The 23,197-nt window shown below is 37.5% G+C and overlaps 2 protein-coding genes across 2 annotated transcripts; both read right to left on the bottom strand.

Moving 5' to 3' along the window:
- Positions 1 to 82: 82 nt before the first annotated feature.
- Positions 83 to 14,865, bottom strand: LOC114459785 (cilia- and flagella-associated protein 44-like). The gene is made up of 14 exons (XM_028441931.1): positions 14,845 to 14,865; positions 13,934 to 14,125; positions 13,649 to 13,751; positions 13,350 to 13,566; positions 11,054 to 11,168; positions 10,028 to 10,192; positions 8,994 to 9,143; positions 8,871 to 8,918; positions 3,415 to 3,514; positions 1,486 to 1,580; positions 1,160 to 1,363; positions 455 to 478; positions 272 to 382; positions 83 to 169 (listed from the first exon to the last, which is right to left on the bottom strand). The coding sequence occupies exons 1-14, from the start codon at positions 14,848 to 14,850 to the stop codon at positions 83 to 85; spliced, it is 1,617 nt and encodes a 538-aa protein (XP_028297732.1). The 5' UTR covers positions 14,851 to 14,865.
- A 3,801-nt stretch (positions 14,866 to 18,666) lies between these two features.
- On the bottom strand, positions 18,667 to 21,678 carry LOC114459786 (homeodomain-interacting protein kinase 2-like). Its single transcript, XM_028441932.1, has 7 exons — positions 21,544 to 21,678; positions 20,759 to 20,925; positions 20,137 to 20,328; positions 19,815 to 19,996; positions 19,464 to 19,701; positions 19,278 to 19,367; positions 18,667 to 19,131 (listed from the first exon to the last, which is right to left on the bottom strand). Exons 1-7 carry the CDS (start codon positions 21,581 to 21,583, stop codon positions 18,667 to 18,669), a joined length of 1,374 nt encoding a protein of 457 aa, XP_028297733.1. The 5' UTR covers positions 21,584 to 21,678.
- Between the last annotated feature and the right edge of the window lie 1,519 nt (positions 21,679 to 23,197).

The following is a 23,197-nucleotide window of genomic DNA, read 5'->3' on the forward strand; positions in this document are numbered from 1 at the left end:
TTGGGCTTCAGACCTTGATTCTAGATTTGAGTACCTCTGAACCCTGAATGGCCTCCTGTGCAGCTCAGGCAGCAGGAAGGTTTTAAGTGGCTCCTGATCCATGGGATTGGGACAATTCCACTTCAACCACATGCCCACTCCAACACAGAATGAGCAGTCTGTTATTGCTCTGTGTTAAGACAATGAAGAGAAAATCGATTGAATAGTTGTTTTTTTCAGCAGGACACAATCTTTGCAGCACTATATGGTGAGGATGTTGAATAAGACTTACATGGGATGCAGGAGACCACTCAAGTGCCTGCACTGGGCTGGGAACATGGATAAAGCCGATAGGAAGGTACTTTTCCCCAACAGAAAAGAAGAACACTGTTCCGTCTGCGCTCTGAGTAGTTACAAAAAAAGACTTAAGGTTACAAATGTTTTATTTATTCATTACTCGACTATTTAAACTCACCAAGCTACACTTGCTGAAATTGCACTGGAAAATAAAGAGGTTACAATGTTTACAATATAGTTTGTTATTGTTGTGTCATAGTGGTTTAAGTTCTTGTTAAAGACAGTTCACCTGTATAACAGTCATAAACAGAGGAACAAAAATCTGACATCTACGTTCATTATTTGAGACTCGGATTATATAAATTAAATATAGTACATGTTTTCAGACTTGGAGAACAAGGGATAAATCCACAAGGATAGGCAGTGTAGTGATATAATCAAAGGGCCGTGTATTCTAATGTTTAGCAATGTCACAAAGTTATGTTTTAATCTATTTTAGATATGCTTTCAGAGTAGTAAGATGTCTAAAGGTAGGATTGTTTACATCAGTGGTTCCCAAACTGGAGGATGTCATGAATGAATTAATTGATTTTATTGCATAATTGTGACCATTACCAGCCCTCTCTAAGGAAGGATAAGAAACACTTAATTAAAGGGAGAATATAAAAACAGAGGGCAGTGTTACACCTAAGTGAGGAGAAAGGGAAGAGGGAGTCAGCGTAGGAAAATGGTTCGGGGTGGGGAAGAACTGAGAACTGTCAGTTTTATTGTTGGACTTAAACTCATGATGTAACACCTGCTTATTTTTCATTATATCATATCATATACAGTATCATATCTACAGCAAAATTCAATAAAACTGCACAACTAAACCTCTTCTTACCCCTGTAGCCAGGATCTCCCCATTACGCTCATAAGCCAGTGCAGTTACAGATTCACTGTGAGGTTTAAAGGCCTGTTTGAGGCGCAGTTTGCCATCTTCTTCACAGCTGCTTCTGGATACCGCATACAAACTCTGAGGTCTGTATAGCTCCAATAAACGAACGACTCCATCCTCAAAGCCAAGCAGACCACTGCTCGCTTTCACCTAACAGTTGAAACCAGAAAAGTATTGATGATGTCTAAGTTGTCAAGCTGGTTTTACTGTGAAAGGTGAATAAATAAAACTGAAATGTTTAAAAATGCAAATTTAGATGTCAGCAAATATACCCATGGTGGAGCCCAGCTGATGATAGTCCCACTTTGGTTGAAGCAACTGGTGGTCAATTGTTTTTTGGCCAAGAAGTCAAAAATTTTGACTAAGCCTGAGAAGAGAAGCAGGATAGTGTTGAACCTATACAAGCAAAAAACTCAACTTCTATAACTTCTAATATCTAATACTAATGACTTAAAAATATCATCAAACTCAATCTAAACACTGAGGGCTGGTTTCACCTACTGAGGTTTCAATAAAACCTGAACTCAAATAATCTAATTATATTAATCATCACTAATCTAATGTCTTCTTAAAGCAGAACCAAGTAACCTTTTCACCTTAATAAAACCTTCTCGTAGTTCCTGTGAGGGTAATACAAGTGTTTATGGGGTGATTGGGGGGTCTTTCATCTCTCCCTGCTGTCTCTGGCCAGAAAACCACACTTGCAACTTTCCCTGCCTCCAACCCGGTGGCAAGACGTACTGCTTTACGACAGCCCAGTACAAACTAATGCTAGATTATGACCAGCCCCGTGGCTGCACACGGTTGTCTACAAATTCACTTTTCTCAAACTTATATCATGGTGGAGGCTGTCAAAAAAAGGCAGAGAAGATCTTTGCCTGAGGAACGGAGCAACTCCATGCAGTGACAGCTCAGCAGTAACACACAGCAATCACACAGACTGTCGTCGCGGCAACAGGCACGCACACACACTCGCAAGCCAGCCCTTCATCAGGCAGCACACACACAAATATTCATCCATCTATCCATCCATTTTCAGAGCCGCTTTGTCAGCACACAAACAAACACACCACACACATTGCCACACTCCCTTCCGTGTTACTCCCATTCATTTATTTTACTTGTCTCTCTTCCTCATACTGTTGACATGGTCACATGGGACTATGTGTGAAAGCACCCGTAGTGTCACTGTTGTATTAGGATTTTTCAGTGATCGATTGCTACCGTCTTGGGAGAGAAAAGCATGTAGCTGTGGCGTGGGGCAGGCGGCGGGGGATGCAGAGTTTTCACGACAGTGGCATAACCAAAAGGAACCTTTAGGGGCAGCGCTAACTGCATGCTACTTAGTTCTGCTTTAAGACTTTATTCAAAATCTGGATGCTTCTTTGTTTGTCTAGTTCCAGACAACATAATACAGTTTTAGACTAATGAAATCATGGACTGGTCCGATCATGTTTTGATTAAGATTGTGCACATTATGCAAAAGGTGATTGTAAATGTGGAAATGATCGGAAAGGGGTTAAACATTTAGTTATACATTTCATCAGTTAACATATGTTTGTGTGGAACAGGAGTTTGACCTTTAATTTGAAATTGAGGGAAAAAGAGAGAAAAAACAGCAAATATGTAAAGACATCTAGACAATAGTTCAAGACTTTAGAATTGTACGTATTTGTGTTCATATAACACTTCTAATGACACTCAAAGTGCTTTACAGAAACCATAATTAATTCACACCAGTCATAAAGGTGGTGGTAAGCTACATTGTAGCCACAGCTGCCCTGGGGCAAACCACGCCTATTCATGCACAATTCATACCCATTCATACGAGGCCATGTGTGAAAAGTGCCTTGCCCAAGGACACATAAGCAATGACTGGGATAGAGCGGGATTTTCCCCCGAAATTAAATCGAGGGAGAAAGTCTGAGCAATATCTGCAACGATAATGCTAAACCAATAGTTGGAGCACAGACACGTTGATTAAACACCAGTTTTTACAATTTTTGTATAATTCTGTATAACCGGCCTCTGGCCAGGTTTAGTATAATTCTTTTTCGAGACCTGGATTATAGTAAAACTTCAAAAAAGGAGATTATGTTAAGGAGATTATAAGAATCTGAGACTATTCCATACTAATCCAAGGAAGAAAGCATTTTCTGTAAATGTCAAGTGTGTGTGTGCTTGTGTGTGTGCGTACTCACGGTCAGGAGCTGTCGTGGCCATGAGGTGTGATGTTTTACAAACATCCAGACCGTGGATTGACCCGGCATGGAAAGTAAACAGGCACTCTGGATCTGGAGTCTGCACATACAGATGTAACCACAGCCTTTGTTTCACTGTTTAGGACCCACCATCACTTCTTAATAGCAAGCCACAACACAAATGGAGTCATATTTTACTTCTCAAATTCATTTAAATAAGATGTTTTGTTTGAACCTGTGATCATAAAATCACAGGCAGGTTTAAACAAAGATAAGGGGCCAGCCTAAACCCTGAAAAATATAAGGTGGTCAAATGTATTTGGCCCCATAGTGTGTCTCTGGCTGCCATTTGTATATGCAAGCTGAAAACTAGGGGAAAAATGTGGAGTAAAAAATACATTACAAAATTACCTTGTCATTTGAAAACCTATTTTCTAATTAGTGAAAAGCAATGTTAGTTAGCGGGAAAAAAAGTACTAAATTGTTGCCATGTGGTGATGCCTAAATAGACTGTACTCTAAGAAAAAGTTAGTAGTAATACCCTTCAAAATAAAAGAAATGGACTTTCACCCACAGGCAAATAGCCTACTTAGGACCTTTTACCTATTAATCCCTTTTTCTCATTATATATTTAATCGTTTTTTGTCATCTATCATTAAATATAATTCTAAGGACTGAAACTAAACTAAACTAACTCAAAATGTAATGTAAAAATGGTACAATGCTGTTACGCCTGGAAAGGCTCTACGACAGACTTCTGTGACCCACCCCAACAGTTGAGACACCAAAGCCAATAATTGTCGGAAATAAAAAAATAAACAAACATGTAAATGATCTGAAAATCAATTCAGGGAAACCATCATTCTTCCTGAGACAAGGAAGGGAGAAAGACGTGTTTTCAGCTCTCTCCGGGAAAGCTACACTCCCGGCTGATAACGCGACCTTGACTACCAGCGAGCAGCGACCAGCTGCATCTGAGAAAACTGGGCCCAGACATGCCACCAAAAATGGAAGAGAGCTTTAAGCTATTCAAAGAAGAGCTTAAAGAAATGATTAAGGACATGAAAGAGGAACTATCTATGAAGATGGAGAACATGACGAATGCCTTGGAGAAATCATTGAAAATACTGGAGAATGATGTCAAGGTACTGAAAGAAGAAAATGTAAAGAATGCAGAAAAGATAAAAACATTGGATGCGAGGGTTGAAGAACTGGAAAGAAAAGAAAGAGAAAAGGATGTCATCATCACGGGCCTAAAGATAAGGCCAAGGAGCTACGCCAGTGCAACAAGACAAACTGAGGATCAGACCAGCGAAGACGAAAAATCGATTGAAGAACAGGTGATTGATTACCTGGACTCGAAAGGCATTGAAGTGAACCCAGACAACATCAACAACTGCCAGCTGCTGCCAAAACGCAAAGACACCAGAGATGTGAAAATTACATTCACCAACGTGAAATATAAAGCTGAAATAATGAAACAAGGAAGAAAACTGGCCGGAACGATGGTGTTTATGAACGAGAACCTGACGAAGCAAAACGCAAGTATTGCATGGAAAGCACGCCAACTAAAGAAAGGAGGAAAAATTGTGAAAAACTGGACCAGAGGCTGCAGGATTTACATCACACCTCCAGGAGGAGAAAATGGAAAACCCGTTCTAGTCCAAAGGATGGAAGACCTGGAAAAATACGAATGAGGTGCCTAAAAGTCAAGAACACTGATAAAGGTCATGGATATGGACAGAATCACTAAAAATCATCCGCAACATCATCAACATCAACAACGGGAGATTAATCAAGTAGACGAAGTGGACCCAAACAACTTTTCACATTGGAAACAATACACGAACAGCCATTACTACACAGAGAATGACTTCAAAGTGGAAAATAAGAACGAAAAAGGTCTGTCACTTGTTCACTGTAATTGTCGCAGTATGTATGCAAATTTTGAAGACATTAAGGATTACATCTCAACATTGTATAGATTTGACATAATAGCACTGTCAGAAACTTGGATGAATGAAAAAAAAGGCATGGATTTTATGATAAAAGGATATAAATTTGTCTATAAGAACAGATTACATAAGCCAGGAGGAGGGGTAGCACTATTCATAAAAGAAAATATAGATATGGAGATAATAGAGTCTTTGAGTTTAGCTGTGGAAGAAGTAATGGAATGTATAACAGTGAAAATTACAAGTCCAGAGGGACATAAGATAATAATCTGCTGTTTGTATCGTGCACCTGACTGTAAAATAGACATATTTAATGAGAAACTAACCAAAATGATAGAAGAAATCAAAAATAAGAGATTACTGATATGTGGAGACTTCAATATAAACATTTTAAATCCTTTAAAAAATACACACATTGAAGACTTTGCCAATTGCATGTACACAAATGGATTAAAACCTCTCATAACGCAACCAACCAGAATTAATAAACACAGCTCAACACTGATAGATAACATCTTCACAAACATACAAAACACAGATGTAAAGAGTGGTATATTAATAAATGACATCTCTGATCATTTACCAATATTTCTGATACTAAACGCAAAAGAGAAGAAGAACCGTGTAAATCATAACACACAGACATACAGGAGACTGGAAGGAGAAAAACAATTACAAAACTTTAAACAACAGATAAAAAGACAGACGTGGGAGAGTGTCTTCAAGGAAGAAGACGTGAACGTAGCATATGACACATTTACAGACACAATAACGACAATATACGATAAATGCTGCCCTTTGAAACAAATAACAACCAAAAGTAAAATAAACAATGTACCATGGATTAATAAGAAAATAGCCAACGTATGCAAAAAGAAAAACATACTATATAAAAAATATATAACAGAAAAAACATTAAAAGCAGAAATACGTTATAAAAAATACAGAAACAAAGTTAATAATTTACTTAGAGAAAAAAAAAGGGAATATTATGAAAAACAATTAAAAGAGAATAAAAACAAAAACAAAAAATTGTGGGAAATAATAAATAACATAACCATGCGCAAATGCAAAGAAAAAAATGCAGATCATTTTATAATAAACAATGTAAAAGAACACAATAAAAACATAATAGCACAAGAACTCAACAGTTTTTTCATTAATACTGGAAAAGACATAGAGAAAGAGATAAATAAACACCCAACACTTAAATGGAACCATTTTGACAATGAGAAGAAAGACATTGATAAGTATCTTGTACTCGAAGAAGTAACAGAAGCAGAGGTGGACAGAATAATCACTACCAGTACTTCAAAAAAATCCAGAGACGTTAATAATCTAACTATGAGTCTAATAAAAACCATAACAGCTGAAATAACCCCGCCACTAACATATATAAGTAATCTATCATTCAAGAATGGGGTATTCCCAGAAAAAATGAAAATTGCAAAAATCAGACCGATTTACAAGGGTGGAGAAAAATGTAATTTCACTAATTATCGACCTATATCAATATTACCACAACTGTCAAAAATTCTGGAAAAACTGTTCATGAACAGACTCGACAAATTTATAGAAGACAATAATATACTACATGAAGGACAATATGGATTTAGAAAAGGACGTTCAACAGCAATGGCTATAATTGACATCACGGAGAATATAAGAGAAGCATTAGAAAAAAAACTGTTTGTATTTGGAATTTTTCTGGACCTAAAAAAAGCCTTTGACACAATTAATCATGATATTCTAGAAGAAAAACTTCAAAATTACGGAATAAAGCGTAACGCCTTAAAATGGATTAAAAGCTATATGACAAATAGAAGACAATATGTTGACTTTGAAGAACACACATCAAAATGCCAAACCATACAGTGTGGTGTTCCTCAGGGTTCAATTTTGGGGCCAAAACTGTTCATTCTATACATAAACGACATTTTCAAAGTCACCAATTGCCTAAAACTAACATTGTTTGCAGATGACACAACCATTCTATGCTCAGGCAAAGAAATTAACACTTTAATAGAGTCAACAAATGAAGAACTATTAAAAATTCAAACATGGTTAGATGTAAATAAACTATCCCTAAACGTCAGTAAAACAAAATTCATTAACTTTGGAAAGAGAAAAAAAACAGGAGATATAAGACTGAAACTAAACAAGGAAATAATAGAACAAGTAAAAGAATATAGGGTACTTGGAGTGTGGATGGACGACAAGCTGACCTGGAAAAAACATATACAAATAGTTAAAAACAAAGTGGCCAAAAGCAGTTACATCCTATGGAAACTTCAACAAATCCTACATACCAAATCACTTAAAACAATATATTCTTCACTCATAGCATCGCACCTAAATTACTGCTCCGAAATATGGGGTAATAACTACAAAACGTATCTTGAACCACTATTTAAACAACAAAAAAAAGCTATAAGAATTTTACATAAAGTACCACACAACACACACACAAACGATTTATTTGAGAAGTCAAAATACCTAAAACTGCAAGAAATAATACACTATAACACACAAATACATGCATTTAGGGCTTCATCAGAAAAATTACCACATCAAATCCAAAAACGTTTCACTTACAATCAAAATCCCTACGAATTCAGACATAATAATGTGTTTAGACCAAACAGGATCATATCAAACGTTGGCAAACATAGTACTGTGTATAGAGCCATGAACCTCTGGAACAGCCTTGACAAAGAGACACAACAGTCAGATAATCTGAAACAATTTAAGAACGAAACGAGGAGGACATTTTTACACACATACAGATCTCAAGTCAACTCTCCATTGAACTCTACAGCAACGACATGGAACTCATCAACTGGTCATTGAGCACCATTGACAAAATCTTCTCAACGAGGCAATTGCTTCAGCACGAAATACCGTGTCCAAAGGACACATACCCAAGTGGATATGTCGTGGACGCACGAGGGAGAAGCCAGATGCTCTGTCTCTCCCAGCTGAAAGTGGAGGATGTGGAGGACATCTATCTGCTAGGAGTCATGATCTTTGGCCTGCTAATGATGGGGGTATGTGTCTGTGCATGTGCCTTTCTGATGGATCGTAAGCTGAGGCGACTCTCAGAGGATACGAAGGTTCTCAGAGAGAAGAAGAACTTCACGTTTGGAGAGTTGGAGGAACGTAAACAACGACTGGAAAAGAAAGCTCGTGGAAATACGGGGGAAAAAGACTGTGATGAGGAGTAACAACAGGAACAATGACTGCAGACGAGAACACATCACAAAAAAAAAAAAGGGAAGAAACGAGGTTGGATGTAAAATTATCTGTGTTCAAATTAGGGGACGGATCTAGATAAGCATAATGCTTTTTTCCGTCGCCCTTTCCGGCATGAAAAAAAAAAAAAAAAAAAAAAAAAAAAACAATGATGTGATTTTGCTCTGAATGTCAAATGAATTTCTGTGAATGCAACCATGTCGGAAATGAACTGAATAAATAAAATAAAATAAATAAATCTTCACTCACAGTGTTGGTGAAAGAAAGGTCCAGTTTCCTGATGGATCCATTGGAATCCTGTAGGAACACACCGTACAGACTCTAGCGTTATGGTGCATTGTAGACACAAGTGTTGATGATTTTGCATCTGACCTGGGCAAACCAGATGAAGGAGTTGGGCAGGGGGCTCCTCATCACAGACGACAGGCAGACATTGTGTCCAACTACCAGCTCATTAATGGGTTCCATTTCTAACCTTCCACTGTGTGTGTCAGCCATGTTGATTTTCTCAATGTCCCAGCCCTGTGGCAGAGTTACATAGTAAGACATACACCATACATACAAATAGAATAATGGTGTGGTTTCCACATGCAATAACAGATTTGTTCTTTTAAGGGTCAATTCAAAAATGAAATGAAAGCAGCTCCAAATGAAGAACTAATAATGAAGTTCCTTCATTAGTTCAAAAGTAATGAGAGACTTGTTCTTGTGATGTTGATGAGTCATACATTGACAATTATTAACACAATAGTGGTTTGTTGGCATCAGTTGAATAATGTTGTGTGAATGAAAGTGTCTGTAGGTGGTGACCCTGTGACACACTGGCATCCAGTACAGCAGAAATGGGCAACTTCTATTACAGCGGGGGCCACAAAAATATGATAGTTCGATCCGAGGGCCACATTATCCATGTTAATGTCAGCGTTCATAATAACAACCAATCTGTTCATAAATAAAGGAATAAACAACAAGGTTTTTATGTGTATTTGTTTGTTGTAATTTTTTGTCTTTTGTTTGTATTTTGTATATTTTTCTGAAATTTTGTGTATCTTTGTTGTTTTGTGTGTTTTAGGAATTCATTTTGTGTAGTTTTTTTTTATTTGAGTGTTTTTTTTGTAGTCAATGTTTATGTAGTAATTTTTGGTATATTTGCTGTCCTTTTGTGTATTTTTTGGTCATTTATAGGTTTTTAGAGCAATTTTGTGAATTTCTGCTGTTTTGTGAGTTTTTCTATTGTCTTATGTGTTTTTGAAGTCATTTTGTGTGTTTACTTTAGGGGCCACACAATATTAGACAGATAGTCGCCTGTAGCCAATACTGTCTCCTGCCTTGTCAGCATGAATAAGCTGCATGTGATCCCCTATATACCTGCTCAAAATAAAACACGTAGAGAAGATTAATCGTACCCTGATCACCCCATCAGAACCGAAAGTCATCAACAGTCCATCTTCTAAGGAAAAGGGCTGTGCTGTCCCCACATGACAGCTCTGCCGCTCTATTCGGCAGATCTCCACTTTGATGGCCTCTCTATCCCACAGCAGCAGGTTACCCCATTCTGTACCTGTTACCACCTAACCAGGAGAAGACTCAGTCAATGCAGAACCAAAAGCACTGGAGAAGTAAGAAACCAGTCAATTTGTTTGTCATGAACCATTAAATGGGCCAGAATATTAATGGTATTAAAATCATCGGAGGAAAATGTAGTTAAAATCTGTCCTTAACATTTGCTTATTGGCCTTATGTTCAGTAAAAATATAATTGACCTGTCATTGGTTTGACAAAGTTTTAGCTATATATTTCATGTTTTTTCTGACTTAAGACAAAGAATGTTTTGTCAGAAGTAGGGGGGGGTTTAGTTGTTTTCAACATGGGGGGACAGGAGCGGAGAGTAGAAATATTTGCGTACTAATGGCACCAACAAATCAGAGCTGTTATGAATATACACAAACTTGACCAAAAACAAATTGTGACATCAAATTATTCACACAAATGACCTTTATCTGACTTCCAGAAGCTAGTACAGAGATAGTGAAAATTATAAAAAGCTGTCCCTGTGAATCCTTATTTTTCTGCTCCAAATGAAGTATTTAGCAGTGCATTTGTTTTTAATTTCTTTACTAAAATGCATGTGTCTTACACTACATCAGCAACAAGATGGTTTCTACAACTGATTTTACTGTACCAACCGGTGACAGAAGTCAGGCTCAGTTTAAATTGGTCACAAAGCCAGAACACATCTCTTTTCTCTAGCAGAACTTTATCCTAGTTTCCTAAACACATGAAGAAGCTGGTTGTAGGATCTGTATCAATTAGCAAATGCCACATTAGGATTGTCTTTGGCTACAAGCATGAAAGGAATCTGAGCTGAATGTCATCTCTGAACTGAGAAAGTTATAATGCCAGGTACTGCATAACTGGAGCAGGTGACCTACCTTTCTATCAGGAAGCTCCACGAATCCCTCTACGTCAGTGGCTGATGTTTCCCCAAAATATCCCATAACCCCTTGCAATTTGAGACCTGTGAATGTGGGAGAAATAGTCCAAAACCTAAACAGGATGCAAAAAGAAGAAATAAAATCACACAGTGTCACATAAGGTCTTTTTTCACAACAAAAGTCTTCACTAACTAATGTTTTTTGAAGGAGGTAGAAAGCAGGATTTTTAAATCCTGGCCTGAGGAGTTTGTTGATTACTCTGATGACTTGAAATATGCATTTGTAATATTAATATTTTCTCATCCTCTAAAAAGTCTTTATCTTCATAATTATGACACTCCTGCCAAATAACATGAAGATACATGACAACCTGAGAAAATAACAAACATGAAAGAAATTCTTTATGTTTACACAATGCAATGATATCAGTAAACAAGTTCTTTACAGACAGACACCACTCTTTAAAGCTGGGGTATGTAGAATCGTGAGGCACTCCACGCTCCCCTCCTAAACAAAACTTGCGCGCACGCTCACACTGTGGAACTCTTTGCGACTGTTTTCTCCAGAGAGACGAGTAACAAATGTAGGAACTTCATCTTGTGTTATTGGAGAGTTTTCTGATGTTTTCGAGACATGAAAGCACGTATCACTCACTGCTGTGAGGACAGTAAGAGGGTCAGAGTCACAGCTGCTCCGCAAACACAAGCAGTCATTTCTCAGCTGATCAGAGCAGACACACTGCGTCCACACTGCAGATGAATTGGGTCTGTTATTTCCACCTTAGATCATTTTTAATAAGCTAAATATTCCATCTGTTCTCACTCTCTCTGACTCGAGGCGGACTGCGCTGACTGAAAGCAGACCACTCGCAGTTCGCTGCACACACCGACCCTGTGGACTCTGTTCCTCCTGAACACGTTTTTGCCTTTATTCTGTTGCTTCTCCATCTCGGTCTTCCTTTTTCCTCTTGATTTGCCGTGTAACTGCTGTGCCAAAAGCCGGATAAGAGACTTCAGCTAGAATATAAAGCCATGGGACTGTCCCTACTCTCAGATCCAGAAAGCGCATCAACTTTTGAAGAGCAGCTTGAGCAGCCAATAATAATGCTTAAAACAACTCATGAGATCACCCTGGTGGTAGAAAGATCTCTGATTGGCTGAAGCCAAGCATCACATTGCATTTTTAAAGATCATTTACAGAGCCAGGAGATGGAGAAGAGATTCACTGTCCACTCAGAACACTGGATTACAATATGCAATACAATATATTAAAAATGATTATTGATTTTTTTACCAAATAAAAAAAAAAAAAAAAAAACTTACATACCCCAGCTTTAAGCAGTGTGGACTAGTAATAACGGTCACAAAAGCTTTAATGTTACACAATAACCTTGCCAGGGAATTGTTTGAAAAGATGATGCTCAATTCACGTGTTCCTTTGCAGATTAGTTGGTTTTAGAGCTATAATATAGTCTTTAAACTGAAAAACTAAAAAAGTTAGAAAAATACATTTACATACATTTTTTTTTATGAAGCATAATTTTATTAACACGAGTATTTCTTTTTATGATTTGCTTTTATAATTTAAAAATGTCATCTTTTTCCCCCATACCTGTATATTTGCTGGAATTTACCAAATATTTATCAAACTATTTTTATATCTGTTTATTTATTTTAAAAACAATGTTTTTCCCTGACATTTTTCAAAGCAGTGATTTGTGGTGTTCAGTTTGTTAGTTTCAGTGGAATTTTATTGGATTGAAATAACAAAGTTCAAACTCACTAACGTGTCCTGATTCAGTATATAATCCTTTTCATTTCAATAAAACAGCAGCTCAGGATTAAAAATAAATAAATACGAGATTAAACCGTCAGGGCTCTAATTATAATGAACAAGTTCAATATTTCTGTTATTGCATCCTTCCATTTCACCATAACAAGATGATATCAGTCAGATTGAGCTGTTTGTCATTCAAAGAAGTGCTTTGTTTCCCCAGGAACCTTGAAGCTTTGAACTAGTATTTATCATAAAAATGTGCTCTTTTTTATTTCAGTGAAGCACATAAAGCTTTATTCATATTTACATCTTAGTCGTTTACATAAAATACCTTCTTGTGAAGAAAAGCCACACCTGGAGCCACTGGTGCTCCTGCTGCACCTTCTGTACTTAGCCTGGAATCCATCCTAATCTCCTTGTATTATTATATCATGTTTAATACAGGCCATTACAAAAAGTAAGGAAGTGGGTGTGGCTTATCTCCAGGCTAGTCAGGGGTAATCATTGTGTTCCTTACTTGACGTGTCCAGTTCCTGATGAGGTGAGCAGTTCTGGGTTGTGTGGGGAGAATCTGACTCTATAGACTTCTTGTGAGGATGCCTTGCACCTCAGCATCACTTCCTCATGTCTCCAGTCCCACAGAGTCAGCATGTAATCTGGGGCTCCGCCCACACTGGCCAGTATGCTGCCATCCAGGTTAAAGTCCACAGAGCTGTACACTTGCTCTGTGCCTCCTGCACACATGGCAAATAAGAAAACAGCCTCCATCATCCAAAATGACAAAAATGCTTAATAGATATTATGTATCATGTTTACCTCTGAGGATGTGGTAGAGTCTCAATGAGGGATATTCATAGACGAGTATGAGAGGCTGGTTTCCCTTCTCAGCTATGACAAAGTACTCATTACTGGGATGAGCCTACACACAAACATACATAAAGATATACATGTGATTAATATTAGTCACAACAAAAGAAGCTGGTCAGAAAACTGGGGACAGAAGACTGGAAGTGGCCTACATTACAGGTACTTTGTTAAATATACATTTGTTGAGCAGAGTATGCATGATAACATCGTCAGTGTGTCAGGAGATCAGTTTACTGTGATAGCACCTATTCCTTCTCCGCTGCAGGAACGCAGGTATCTCTGCTCCTTGGTGTGAACTTGCAGCAGTACAAGCAGGTTTCCTGCTATAAACACTAGAGTTCTGTCATCCAGCAGCATCAGGTTTGATCTGCGCTCGCTGTCATAACCAAAGGAGTGACTGAGGGACGGATGGATGAGGACCATAACCTGGTAATGCACTGTTGACTACAGCCTCACTTTATACAGTTACACATACTTCTGCCAAACTTACAATTATGACTTCAATTATCCATGTTCAATTACAACTAAATTGATTATGTTGACCAGCATTTTTTCCAATTACAATTATTATTTTCCCCCTGAAATCAATTACAATTACATCCTAAATGACTAAAGTTCAATTACAACTAATCACACTTACTGAGCCTTTAATAAAACAAAAAGCCCATAAAACGTAACTGTACTGTTCTCACTACGTGTTGTATACGCCCAGTATGTTAACGCAGATAAACAGCAAGCCAAACTCGAATTTACGAGCCAGGTTCAGAGCGTCTTGCTCCCTTTATTCACAAAACCTTGTGACATGAAGACTCATGCTATTTACGAGTGAAACTGCAATAAAGCAAAACACAAAATAAAATGTACACAATTAACCACTTGGTCTTCTTGCAAAAATATAAACATTTAAATCACTACTAAACCATTAAACAAATGCAATGTCATGTAGACATGCTTACAAGATGTAAAAAGTAACAATAATATTTCTGCTGTTCCATTATGTACCACAAGATGGCGTTTTTTTGCATGGCAATACAATCTAATAGCAGTATTTTCAAGCCACAAAAACGAACTCTTTAAACACACATAAAGTATCTAAAAGTTATACAATCAGGTTACTTTAGCTCTTAAACAAAGTATATACTCACAGCCATTGCTTTCTGAAGTGTAGAAGAACTTTAAACCAGGAAGATGTAGCTGTATGCTATCATCTATCCACCATTACACTGCACACTGACGCTAGCTGGCAGGTTTATTACCCATGATACCTTGCAACTCTTATAAGCCTCTTCAAAATAAAATACACCTTTGGGTAATATTAATGTGCATTTGTGCTTTTAACATTACAAACTAAACTGGAAGACAACAATTATAATCAACTATTTTTAAGAAACAAATTAAACTATTTATTAACCTGCAGGGCAGAACACTCCCCGTCTGGCATGATAATGCCACTACTTGAATACTTTACTCATTACTGTCATTCTCAAGGAGAAGAATGACTTCAGAGATGGGCCGCAGAAAAGTCTTTGCGGTTCCCTGGGATGATATCCTCACCTCAATCTTGCGCACCTTACCATCACTGCTGGGGAATGTTGAGGTGATTATAGCCATTGGCCATGCATTTCGGGCAGCTTGTGATTGCTTCAGGAGCACAATATCTCCAGGTTGCAGGTTGCGGCAGGTCTTGAGCCACTTTCGTCTTGAGTGGAGGGTGCAGATTTATTCGTCTCTCCAGCGACTCCAAAATTCATTGGCGAGGGCTTGTACCTTTTTCCATTGACTTTTGACAAGTCTTTTCCAACGAACTCTCTTGGTGGAGGAAGAACAGGTGGTTTTTGTGTCAGAAGCATTGCAGGTGAAAGCAGAAATGGTGATGAGGGGTCAGATGAAACTGGGACCAGCGGTCTTGCATTGATTATGGACGAAACCTCAGCCATCAAAGTGCACAGTACTTCATGTGTCAGACAACTGTGTTTGTTCTGCAGAAGCATAGAGTCCAGTATCTTTCGAGTGACACCAATCATCCTCTCCCAGATACCTCCCATGTGAGAGGCATGTGGAGGATTAAACTTCCATGTGCAGTCATTATTGTGAAGATAGGCAAGGATTTTTGTTGTCTTCTCATCAGGCTGATTCATGCCAGGTTCCGAACTAGCTGCGACAAAGTTGGTACCTCTATCTGACAAGAATTGCTTTGCCGGACCTCTGATTGCGAAGAATCTCCGCAGGGCATTCACACAGCTATTGGTGTCCAGTGACTCGATGACTTCAATGTGGACACCTCGAGTACTCATACAGACAAACAGAATGGCCCACCTTTTGCTCTCAGCTGCACCACCTCTTGTGCGACGAGTAACAACTGTCCATGGACCAAATACATCCAGTCCGACGTAGGAAAAAGGTGGAGATGTGTCAAGCCTTTCAGGAGGAAGGTCAGCCATTTTTTGCTGTTGCTGTTTACCTCTAAGCTTTCGACAGGTCACACAGTGGTAAATGTGATGTTATCATTCTTTTGCCAGCAACGATCCAGAAGCCAGCTGCTCTTATGGCTCCTTCTGTAAACTGTCGTCCTTGATGCTTTACCTCCATGTGATAATGTCTGGCTAACAGCTTTGTGACATGGTGATTTCTTGGAAGAATGAGTGGAATGAGCGTATCAAACGCTTTTTGAAGATCTACAAAGATGCTTTATAGATAGTGCCTTTTGTCTATAGCATTGGCGATATCTTCATTTAGTTCCATAGTTTCTGTAGCAGTTGAGTGGTTAGGACGAAACCCATATTGGCTATTACTTAAAATCTTAAATTAATTTAGAAATTTATTCAGTCTAATCACAAATAACTTCTCCAGAGTTTTAGAGAACTGTGGAAGTAATGATATTGGTCTATAATTAGAAAATTCAGATTTATTTCCTTTTTTAAAGAGTGGAATAACTTTGGCTATTTTCATGTGATCTGGAAATATCCCTGAAGTAAATGACAAATTACAGCTATAGGTAAAAGGCTCAATAATTACATCTATAATTTGCTTTATCAATACCATATTCATATCAGTATAATCATTTGATTTTTTGTTGGCATACTTCTGGACAATGGTAATATGTCACTCGCTTGTACACTTTCAAGAAAAATACTGTTAACATTATCTGGTACTGTTCCATCATTGATGTTTCCATCTGGAATTTGTTGTGACAAAGTAGAGCCAATATTTACAAAATAATTATTGAATTCATTTACAATTTCAGTTTTATTGTAAATGTCAACATTATTCTTTGTTAGATAATGAGGAAATTTTGTTTTTATCTTGCCTTTTTGCATGACAGTATTTATTACGCTCCATGTGTCTTTTGTACTATTTTTATTTTTGTCTAACAATTTATTATAGTAATCCTTTTTTGCCTTCTTATGATTCTAACTAATTTGTTTTTATATGTTTTATACCTAACTTCATCATCTTTGGTTCTTGTTCTTAGAAACAGTTTATACAAATAGTTTTTTTTCTTGCAGGCATTTTTCAGTCCATTTGTCATCCATGGATTGTTAACAGCATTTTGTTGGTATGAGCGCTCGTTTTGGATATTTTACAATTTTTATCATATAGATTAATTAATGTTGTCATGAAAGCCTCATAGGCGGTATTAACATTATCTCTGTATACCCTATCCCAGTTCTGTTTCTTCAGATCTTCTCTGAAGGCCTCTCTAGCCTTACTAGATTTATCTCGAAAGAATGTTGTAATTTCATCTTGTACAATGTCATAACAGGTTTTCTCATAAATTATAAATATAGGGAGATGATCACTCACGTCTGTCATAAAGATACCACTGATTAATTTACCATGTACATTTGTAAATATATTGTCAATGGTAGTTGCACTATGAGTGGTCACCCTTGTTGGTTTAGTTATCATTGGGTATAGGTCCGTACTTTTCATGTCATTCTTAAATTCATTTGATGCTGAAGGGTTTCCCAGATCTATATTGAAGTCACCACACAAAATTAATGATTTGTTATTAATTTTTTCAAACATCTCAAGGATTTTGTCTGTAAATATTTCAACACAAGGCCCTGGTGCTCAAACAATGAGTGTGAATGTGATTAACCAACAAATGTAGGCACCTAATTGTTCCAATATGTCATACAATGTCATACTGAATGTGGCTGAAAATGTTCACAAATATAGTGAATCAAAAACTGTAAAAATGTTCACATTTTGTTAACCATTGTTTTGGGAAGTTTTAGTGAATAAATGTCATTTTTTTCTCTCTTTTATTGCTCAATTGTAACATATATTCTCACCAGTCTTTCCAGCTTATCAAAACAATGTTATTTACTGCTTTATATAAAGAAACACAATTAATGTTATGCAGATTTCAGTTCAGTTTTGGTCCGGCCCTCCATAATATTTTCTTGTTCTCATGTGGCCCCATGTAAAAAACAATTGTCCACCCCTGACATAGAGAGAAAGAAGCGCTGCAGTAATATGCTTTTAACAGAGCATGTTTTATTACTGTGATGTTGCTGTCGGACTAAAGTTAGCTTGTTAGCTCCTGTGGGAGGGACTTTGGGAAGTTTGGAGGCAGGGCTAGAGAGCAGCGGGGAGGGATTAGGAGAGAGGGATCTCAGAGGTGTGCACGGCACCTTTAAGGAGATGGAGATGTTCTTTAGGTGGTGGAAGGCTGTTTTTGTTTTTGATTTAATCTAACTGCTGAATGTCAAATCTGAGTCAATCAGAACAATCAAGGTTCTAGCGTTTTTCCACCTGTTCTTTGATCACCACCAGTTTAAGTCAATTATTATATTAAATGAGATGTAGAGGCTCTTAAACTATAACACGGAAGAAGAACATGGAACATGAACAAATGAATACATATTTACATGTTTATTTGTTTCAAAAAATGATTGTGAAAATCCAAAAAAAATATTTCAAATAAACTATTGAATATATGTGTTTACAACAACAAGCATTTAGCGTTTGAAAAAGAAAGTCTTGATTCTTTTGAAATGTTTTTGAATCCTTTTCTTCAAAGAACCAAAACAGCCGGTAACTCCATCTGAAGACTGATCCAGAACGTCATCATTTAAATGAGGAGTGGGAGCAGACACCAAGTCCAAGTCAGTTAGAGGAGGGAGACCATCAGCTTCTGCAGTGGCCAACTTCAGTGTGTCACTATCTGATGACTTGGATGCAGAGGCATCATCCAGAACAGACTTTTTATCTGATGCATGGCAGGAGGACTCATCAGCCTGTAATGAGGGTTGATGGTGTCTGATGGTCTCCTGCTGGTTGAGGTGGGATGTTCTGAAGAAAGGATGGAACTGAGCCTGACAGGGAGAGATCCTTTCATTTCCATCCAAGCAGAGAAGCTGCTTCAGCAGGTCCACAAAGTCTTCTCTGTCCTCAACCTCACCACTTTCTTCTCCTGAATGAACCTGCATTTAAAATACAAAAAACTGGTCATTACATAAACTCACACATCAGACATATCGATAAGTAGTTTATGGTCAAGATATCTCACAAGCTTCAGTCAAGATTTAATCAGGACAATGACATTTATGGACATTTATGAAAAACTTACATTGACCAGATCATCCAAAGAAGAGAACTCAACAAGATAGTGGTCCTCCTCAGTTGAGATGCTGCTACAAGCTTCATATTCCTCTGGTGTCTGGGGAAACAAGATGGGTGTTATGAAGTTCCTTGGAAAGTTAAACTTTGGTGAACTTGAGATTGCCAGAAAAAAAAAAAAAACTTCATTTCTTACCATCAGTCGCCATTTTGAGCCCTCCTCGGCCTCACGAAAGAAGCAACTGGTGTAAGCCCCGGCCTGAAGCTGGTCGTCCCTCGGTAACCCAAGGAGCTCTGAAACACGCTTCATCGTTTGGTATTCACAGAACACAGAGAAGAGGTTTTCTCCAATGTAGAGGAATACAAGCACACAACCAAGGGCCCACACATCAATGGCCTCACTGAAAGGAAGGCCAATAGAGACTTCAGGAGCCCTGAGGAGAAAGGATGTGAGATAAGAGTGAGAATCTATGACAAACATATCAATACAATGCATTACAGATTTGTCCTAACCACAGCTAAGCCATGTGAGGAGAAATCCTCCTACCTGTATCCTCGAGGCTGAATTACAAGGCCAGGCTTCATGCTGGAAGTTTTAACAGCCACACCAAAGTCGATTAATTTCACCTTCAGTTCCTGGATATTCCCACTGACCACCATGACATTGTCAGGTTTTATGTCTGCGTGTGTGATTCCAAGGCCTTTTAGGGCATCTAAAGCCACCAATAGCTGCAGAAACGAGATCAGAAGACACAGGTTTAGAACAAACATTGTCCATTTGCTGTATGAGCTCAGGTTTTAAATCAGGAATTCTGTCATTTTTTGTTTCGGTGTTGCAGTAAGTCTAAAGTTCTGCGTGCCAACCATACCTGCTCAGCAATTGGACGGATATAATTCACACTCAGGGATTCCCACTCTCGGTTTTCCATCAGATCGTAAAGGTCGACCTCAAGAAGTTCAAATGCCAGGCAATTGTAGCCCACGTACATAAAATGCTCGTAAAATGTAAGCAAATTTGTACGGTCAGTATCAAGGACACTAATTATCTTTAGCATTGAAATCTGTGAAAAAAAAACAGAAGAAGAAAAAGACAATTAGATGTTAAATACTTTGGCTGGTTCCAACAGGTCTGAGAAAATCTTATATTGTGAATTTGCAAATATCACAAAAGTGCAAATGTGAACAAAGTTTGGTTTCAATGTTGATATTAACAAACATGTCAAGTAATAAGTACAAAAGCTATACAAACAAGTGTAAATGGACAATGGCTATTAGCTTAACATTTACATGTTTATCGATATGATATCTAGATGGAATATTGGGTTAAAAATATACAGATATTTTAAAAATAGATTTGTGTATTCTCAAAATTGCATTGAACAGTACAATACCATGTTAAAGTGATTACACATTAATAACAAAAATATTGTTCATAGAGTTTAGAAGTAGAGAAACCTGAGCCATCAAATGTTAGAAGGTGTAAACAGGTACCTCACGCTCAAAATATTGTTCAAAGCCCTCCTTGATGATTTTCACAGCCACCGTCTCATTGTTCTTAAGGTTCTGGCACTTCATCACCAGCCCAAATTTGCCTTCACCAATACGCTCCAGGATGGAGTAATCTGCAGTGCTGCTGCGGAGAACTGGACGTTCAGCTGCTGTGAGTGTGGAAAGAAAGAACAGAGGGTCAGTATTGAGTAGTTCAGTCTGTGTCTGTGTCTGTAGTGAACAAAGGTGATCACATAATTGTGTTGTGAGGAAGGGCCTTAATGACACTTATACAACAATTAGTAATTTGACTGGACAAGAGACATTCAATGAGTGCTGATATAGAGCAACAACAGCTCTGGGATTTTTTAATGACATTAATCAACTGTCCGTTAGGAAATGTTTTTGTGTTGCCTGGCAACAACCTTGTTTCCCTCACAGAGTCACATAATACTAATAACTAATAAAATGCACTTGCAATATTGTTGTATAGAAGCAATATCACACTCTAGGTGGTGATGTTGTGTTGAATATCAGCACTGGTGTGATTATCTATACCTGCTCACTCATGCCTACGACCAAATCGCACCAGTGCTGATATTTCAGCACAACAACACTCCCTCTCATGTGATATTGCCTAATTGTCCATCTTGAGAATAAAATACAGAAACTATTTTTATGAGGAGACAGATTTACTTGCTTCTATACCACTGTATTAACACCCACTTTCAAGTCTAAAGTCCCTATCTAAAGTATAAAAACCCTGTTTCTCATTGAGTCTTTTTTACCTGCTGCAGCTGAAGTATCAGAACACAGAAAAGTGGACATTTTACACTCAACTTCTTTAAAAGTCACAAAAACTGTCTTCTTCACAATGTTGACTAAGAAGCAACTGCTCTCTGTCTAAGTCACAGCTCTCTTTCATCTCCAGTGTTTGTTTACTGCTTGGTTTCCAGGGAAACGGTAGATTCTAAGAAGGTGATTCTTTTTTAACATGCTCCTGATTGGTTGAGGATGTGGTCAGGGTCAGCCCATTATATAGGCAATATAGGTAAATGCTAAGGGCGCCATACAGCCAGGGGGCGCCAAATTTCCCAAGTGAAAAAAAAAAAATATTTACAAATATATATATATGTATGTAATTTTTTTATTCAACAACCAAAGTGCTGATATCATTAGCGTTATTAATCATTAGTTTTAGTGACAATAATTTTGTAATTATTGTTTTGTTTATGTTATATTTACTTAAATTTAAAAGATCATAATCTGATTCTATGTCAGTATGCAGAGTTAGTGAAACAAAAACATGGGTTATTTCTCAACCTGCAATTTATTTTTGGTCTTTTTTTTCTTTACAACAATATTGTCTCTATTATCGTGAGCCCAGTATCGCATATTGTGTCGTAAAACTTTGTATATCGTCCCATCCCTGGGATTTAGCCATGCATAATGAAAAAAATAAAAAATCACTCGTAAATATTAGTTAGTAAAATCATAATTATGAGAAAGAAAGTCAGAATTATGAGATACAAACTAAGCATTTGCAGCAGTCTACCAACTGTCAGGGCAAAAATTGTTAGTTATGTTTATTAACATATTTACTCATAGACCTTATTCTTTTTAAGGCTTTAAGTTGAGACTTTTCATTTCTGCTGTCTCATGTTTTCTGCTCTCTTCTCAGAATCAGAATCAGAATCAGAATCAGAATCATCTTTATTCGCCAAGTGTATGTTGTACACACGAGGAATTTGACTCGGTCAACTGTGCTCTCTCCAATAGTGAAAACAATTCAATAATAAACAATCAACTAGAAAAGATGATAAGTATAAACATAAGTATAAATATAAACAGTAGTTAGACTAGAATGTGCAAATAACAAGATGATAATAATAATAATAATAATAATAATAATAATAATAGTATAAAAAAAATAAATAAATACAAAATAAAAATTAAAAAAAAAATAAGATAAAAAGAAGGGAAAAATAATAGAAAAGAAAGGTAATAATAAAATATAATATTAATAAAAGGAAAATAGTGCAGTAGAGCATTGATAAGTAGTGCAGGAGAACATTTAAATTAAAGGTATGTACATGAACATTCTCAGTGTCAGATTGATCCAGGGTTGTTATGTTTGGTTCCAGGGTTTTTTCACAGAAACAGGACTGACACTCTTTGACTGTTTAGTGTTGATCAGAGTGACAGCCTGGGGGAAGAAACTGTTTTTATGGCGGGTTGTTTTGGCGTACAGTGATCTGTAGCGTCTGCCAGAGGGGAGGAGTTTAAACAGATTGTGTGCAGGGTGTGAGGGGTCTGCAGTGATGCTACCTGCCCGTTTCCTGACCCTGGACAGGTATAAGTCTTGGATGGAGGGCAGATCAACACCAATGATCTTTTCTGCAGTCCTGACTATCCTTTGTAGTCTGTGTCTGTCTAGTTTGG

The sequence above is a fragment of the Gouania willdenowi genome, unplaced genomic scaffold, assembly GCF_900634775.1.
Source record: "Gouania willdenowi unplaced genomic scaffold, fGouWil2.1 scaffold_345_arrow_ctg1, whole genome shotgun sequence".
Lineage (NCBI taxonomy): Eukaryota > Metazoa > Chordata > Actinopteri > Blenniiformes > Gobiesocidae > Gouania > Gouania willdenowi.